The sequence below is a fragment of the Entelurus aequoreus genome, linkage group LG13, assembly GCF_033978785.1.
Source record: "Entelurus aequoreus isolate RoL-2023_Sb linkage group LG13, RoL_Eaeq_v1.1, whole genome shotgun sequence".
Lineage (NCBI taxonomy): Eukaryota > Metazoa > Chordata > Actinopteri > Syngnathiformes > Syngnathidae > Entelurus > Entelurus aequoreus.
The window spans coordinates 31,970,906-31,976,905 of NC_084743.1; the positions used below are offsets into that span (position 1 = coordinate 31,970,906).

The 6,000-nt window shown below is 42.6% G+C and overlaps 1 protein-coding gene across 5 annotated transcripts in view; it reads right to left on the reverse strand.

The window, feature by feature from the left end:
* Nucleotides 1–2,105, reverse strand: part of pknox1.1 (pbx/knotted 1 homeobox 1.1) — a 35,515-nt gene extending 33,410 nt beyond the window's left edge. For 2 of the 5 annotated variants that reach the window (XM_062067725.1, XM_062067726.1), the window contains exon 1: nt 1,967–2,102. In XM_062067725.1, coding sequence (XP_061923709.1) covers nt 1,967–2,080 — 114 coding nt within the window. In that variant the 5' untranslated portion in view covers nt 2,081–2,102. Of the gene's footprint in view, nt 1–1,315; nt 1,882–1,966 lie in introns of those variants that run through there. The other 3 variants (XM_062067724.1, XM_062067729.1, XM_062067727.1) reach the window with 3 other exon arrangements.
* Nucleotides 2,106–6,000: the final 3,895 nt, after the last annotated feature.

A 6,000-nucleotide genomic window follows, 5' to 3' on the forward strand; every position in this document is an offset into this window, starting at 1 on the left:
ATTGTTCGTAAGTGTGGGACCTTAAAACAAGAATGTTGATTGACAGTCTAAATGTAACACGTCTTCCTTCGCTTGTCACACTTGTGCAGTTTTATGCATTCTTATGTAATAAATATAAAAATCGCCAATCAAATCGCAATTTATTTAACAGTAGAATTAACTGAACGCATTGAGCCCTCTTTTGAGTCATTGACAATCTTTGTCTCGCCGCTAGGTGGAGAGCGGGTGCCAGCTTTACACAAAGAGGATTCACCAACTGACAGTCTGCGTACTCGCCACCAAGTAACACAAATTATGAGGGAAAAAATATGATTACAAAGCAAAATGTCCCGTTGTGGGAATAGTTCAGCTTCAAATCGGATGGGAAATATTAGCCAATTAACATGGACGAACGAGCGAGAATGCCCTGATGGCAATAAACAAAAAGACATCGTCCAACCCAACTGAAAAAAAAAGCACTTTAAGATGTTAAATATTTAACTAAAATGTTTTGCTTACAGAAATTAGTCCATTTTAATGTTTTATTTATTTAATGTAACAACATTGTTTACCTTCCAAAAACAGTACAATGATTTTTAAATATCTACAGTAATGACAAATAAAAGTTTATATTGTAAAGTTTTTATCGATTATTTATTCAGTTTAAGAGCATGATGTAGACAAAAGTTCTGAGTCGGTCTGATTAAAATCAACTTTTTTGAAGGTGAATTATTGCATATTTTTTTCGTAAGTGTGGGACCTTAAAACAAGAATGTTGATTGACAGTCTAAATCACGTCTTCTTTCGCTTGTCACACTTTTGCAGTTTTACACATTCTTATGTATAAAATATAAAAATCGCTAAATGAATCTCAATTTTGGAAAGAAAAATCGTGCAGCCCTAATTCATATATTCACTGTTACGTGTGCTCCTCTGAGGTCAGCCATAATAGCCATGTGGGCCAAATTAAAATGAACTTAATACTCTGAATTAGTGAGAGAAACAAGCAAATGGCACCCTGGTGGAATGGCCCATGAATCGATTTGCTTACTAATCAATACAAAAGGTGACAAATACGACCTCGTTCTTTGGTTTAACTACATTTGCTAACGTGTTTCATAAAAGCTAAATAGCAATATCTTGATATGGTTTATTACAGCGCCAAGGAGCTTACTACAGCGTTACCCCGGTACTTCTTGCACCACACACCCACTAGGGTGTTAGCTTTAGCCGTGTCCGAGCTACTGCTACACGGGCGTCTTTTGTGGCGGCAAGCGGTGGTTCCAAACGACGGTAGCCTGCCGAGTTAAAAGGCGTATTTGCTGTCATTTCTCACCAAATAGCCGTGAAGCAGCGTCGCAAACGTTGCCTGTGAACATGTCACCCATTCGGCGACATTTAGTTATAAAAAAAAGAAAGAAAAAGCCGCCGAGTCGAAAGCTAACGTTAGCAAGAGAGCTAAGTGTTATTTAGATGTGTGCTCGAATGAAGCCCAGAGGCTAACCGCCATGTTTATCATGTCAAGAATCACAGCCTAAAAAAAGGGGGACAATAATGGGAGTCGGGTATGGGCCGATAACAAATAGCTTCGTAGAGTCTCCATAGTCAATGTTCGGCATCATTTTATTGATGTAATATGTACTCGTATAATAGCATAGCATGGTAGGGCTAATAAAAGGCGTTGAGTCAAGTCATTGATGAGAGGACAGCTGCACTCTTATTCCCTCCCCTCCACGCTACCAACACAGCTGTCGGGCCTCGTTTGTAGCATTAGCCTTGTGCTTTTCCACAAGCCTCATCTACCCCCTAACGGCGACATGTTCCCCGCCTTCTTCACACCACATATCTTCATGCCGCTCGCCTCGCTTATCAAACGTTCGCTGCCCCGGCGAGGTCCGCGTTTCTCGCCGCAGGCCATTCTAACGTGCGGCTCAGATTGTTTGATTGATAGGCACGGGAAAAAGAGGGCTTTTGAGTGACAGCTTACCTGAGTGCCAATCTTCGTCACACTGACAAGCGGCTGCAGCAATCGGGACCCGCAGTTGTCGCGATGCGTCATCGCGTATGGGCACGCAGGGACGTTTGGCGCATTAATATTCATAAGGTGGGCGGACAATGACGTCGCGCCGCACGCAACACTCCCCGACTCTGCACGCTGGTCCTTTTCGTACGGCAAATCATCAAATGACGGCTAAATGTTGCGTAGCTGTTGTCTTACCTTTACATTTTCACCTTGTTGTTATTCATTTCCGTCGACACTAAAGCACACATGAGGCTAACTGGTCGTGCCATCGACACAGTGCATGGAAACAGATTGGGACACAACAGAAATATGGTTGTGATGTATGGTTCAGTATTTTGATATAGCAATGTGATAGGTGTCAACATTTGAAAATAAGGGACGTTTTTCAGTCCCTTAAAACAGTGTTTTTCAACCACTGTGCCGCCGCACAGTAGTGTACCGTGAGATATTGTTTGGTGTGCCGTGGGAGATTATGTATCCACCCATCCATCCATCTTCTTCCACTTATCCGAGGTCGGGTCGCGGGGGCAGCAGCCTAAGCAGGGAAGCCCGGACTTTCCTTTCCCCAGCCACTTTGTCCAGCTCTTCCCGGGGGAATCTGAGGCGTTCCCAGGCCAGCCGGGACACATAGTCTTCCCAACGTGTCCAGGGTCTTCCCCGTGGCATCCTACCGGTCGGACGTGCCCTAAACACCTCCCTAGGGAGGCGTCCGGGTGGCATCCTGACCAGATGCCCGAACCACCTCATCTGGCTCCTCTCCATGTGGAGGAGCAGCGGCTTTACTTTGAGCTCCTCCCGGATGACAGAGCTTCTCACCCTATCTCTAAGGGTGAGAAGCACCTTGTTTGACACGACAACTTAATGTGTATTATATTTATCCATGAGAGCATTTTTGTTGTAAATTGTGAGGTGTGTCTGTTAAAATCATGGTTGTTTTTACAAATGATGACAGATGTGAACAAGAGCATGTATTGTCTTTGTGTGATGATGTACAAACCCCGTTTCCATATGAGTTGGGAAATTGTGTTAGATGTAAATATAAACGGAATACAATGATTTGCAAATCCTTTTCAACCCATATTCAATTGAATGCACTACAAAGACAAGATATTTGATGTTCAAACTCATAAAAAACATAAACAAAAAATAATTAACTTAGAATTTCATGACTGCAACACGTGCCAAAGTAGTTGGGAAAGGGCAAGTTCACCACTGTGTTACATGGCCTTTCCTTTTAACAACACTCAGTAAACGTTTGGGAACTGAGGAGACACATTTTTTAAGCTTCTCAGGTGGAATTCTTTCCCATTCTTGCTTGATGTACAGCTTAAGTTATTCAACAGTCCGGGGGTCTCCGTTGTGGTATTTTAGGCTTCATAATGCGCCACACATTTTCAATGGGAGACAGGTCTGGACTACAGGCAGGCCAGTCTAGTACCCACACTCTTTTACTATGAAGCCACGCTGATGAAACACGTGGCTTGGCATTGTCTTGCTGAAATAAGCAGGGGCGTCCATGGTAACGTTGCTTGGATGGCAACATATGTTGCTCCAAAACCTGTATGTACCTTTCAGCATAAATAGCGCCTTCACAGAAGTGTACGTTACCCATGTCTTGGGCACTAATACACCCCCATACCATCACAGATGCTGGCTTTTCAACTTTGCGCCTATAACAATCCGGATGGTTCTTTTCCTCTTTGGTCCGGAGGACACGACGTCCACAGTTTCCAAAAACAATTTGAAATGTGGACTCGTCAGACCACAGACCACTTTTCCACTTTGTATCAGTCCATCTTGGATGAGCTCAGGCCCAGCGAAGCCGACGGCGTTTCTGGGTGTTGTTGATAAACGGTTTTCGCCTTGCATAGGAGAGTTTTAACTTGCACTAACAGATGTAGCGACCAACTGTAGTTACTGGGTTTCTGAAGTGTTCCTGAGCCCATGTGGTGATATCCTTTACACACTGATGTCGCTTGTTGATGCAGTACAGCCTGAGGGATCGAAGGTCACAGGCTTAGCTGCTTACGTGCAGTGATTTCTCCAGATTCTCTGAACCCTTTGATGATATTACGGACCGTAGATGGTGAAATCCCTGAATTCCTTGCAATAGCTGGTTGAGAAAGGTTTTTCTTAAACTGTTCAACAATTTGCTCACGCAAATGTTGACAAAGTGGTGACCCTCGCCCCATCCTTGTTTGTGAATGACTGAGCATTTCATGGAATCTACTTTTATACCCAATCATGGCACCCACCTGTTTCCAATTTGCCTGTTCACTTGTGGGATGTTCCAAATAAGTGTTTGATGAGCATTCCTCAACTTTATCAGTATTTATTGCCACCTTTCCCAACTTCTTTGTCACATGTTGCTGGCATCAAATTCTAAAGTTAATGATTATTTGCAAAAAAAAAAAAAAGTTTATCAGTTTGAACATCAAATATGTTGTCTTTGTAGCATATTCAACTGAATATGGGTTGAAAAGGATTTGCAAATCATTGTATTCCGTTTATATTTACATCTAACACAATTTCCCAACTTATATGGAAACAGGGTTTGTAAATGAGGTGTGGTTGTATTGTATATTAAGTATGTGTCCATGAAAGGGCATTTTGACTTTTTTTCTTAATACTTGTGTATGATTTCATTGTCATAATTGTATTGCATGATTTTTGTATCCCTTTAATTTAGGTAGCCAGGGACTGCAGATGGAAATTAGCTATAATCTGGTACAGAACATATCTGTCTTTGACCTTAATGTTTCTGTGCATTGTCCCTTCAAATAAAGACTAAACTAAACTAAGGGAGAGCCCCACCACCCGGCGGAGGAAACTCATTTCGGCCGCTTGTACCCGTGATCTTGTCCTTTCGGTCATAACCCAAAGCTCATGACCATAGGTGAGAATGGGAACGTAGATCGACCGAATTGGGTTAAAAATATTTTATGCAAACCAGCAATTGTAATCCGCAAATGTGCCGTTGTTGAGTGTCTCTGCTGTCTAGAACTCGGCAGAGTAACCGTGTAATACTCTTCCATATCAGAAGGTGGCAGCAGGTAGCTAATTGCTTTGTAGATGTCGGGAACGACGACGATGGTGTCAAACGCTTTAACCAAAAATAAACAAAAGGCGAGTGCCGCTAAAAAAAAAGGCATTGAAGCTTAGGGATGGCTATGCAAAACAAAGCTAAAACTGAACTGGCTGCAAAGTAAACAAAAACAGAATGCTGGACGACAGCAAAGACTTACAGCGTGTGGAGCAGACGGCGTCCACAAAGTACATCCGTACATAACATGACAATCAACACCAAAATAGGAGCGCAAGACAAGAACTAAAACACTACACACAGGAAAACACCATAAAACCCAAAATAAGTCACGGCGTGATGTGACAGGTCGCTACAGTACACCTACTTTGAGACAAGAGCTATAGTGATGCATAGTTGGTTATGGTTTGAATTCATTACCAACAATTGTGAGAACAGCTTTTTACTGTCAATATCAGCTGCTGAGTTTCATTTTTTTATGTTTCTGCTGGTGGTGTGCCTTGGGATTTTTTCAATGAAAAAAATGTGCCTTAGCTCAGAAAAGGTTGAAAAACACTGCTTAAGGAACGGTATGGCGTGCACACACCACCAATGTCTTCACAGATGCTTTAGATAAGTGCTCTTCAACTGGTGGCCCAAGGGCCAAATCCGGCCCGGTAATGAGACCCTGCTGGCCCCCGAGTTGAGTTCAAAACGTGGGAGACAAACATTTTCACAAATTCCTAAAAACACTTAAGTGCTCCTGTAGTACAGAGGAACTTTGACCACTGAAAACACACGGGCAGATCATCATTGACATTTGAACCTTGCTATAGCAAACATAGAACACTGGGGGCCAAACTTGTAATTTACATAACCTAGGCGTTCAAGGAATCTCTTTTAGTCCTCTCCTTTTTACCAGTTACAATGTGTTTCCGTAATGTGATTGATGTAACTAACGTGTTTCTGTAGCTTG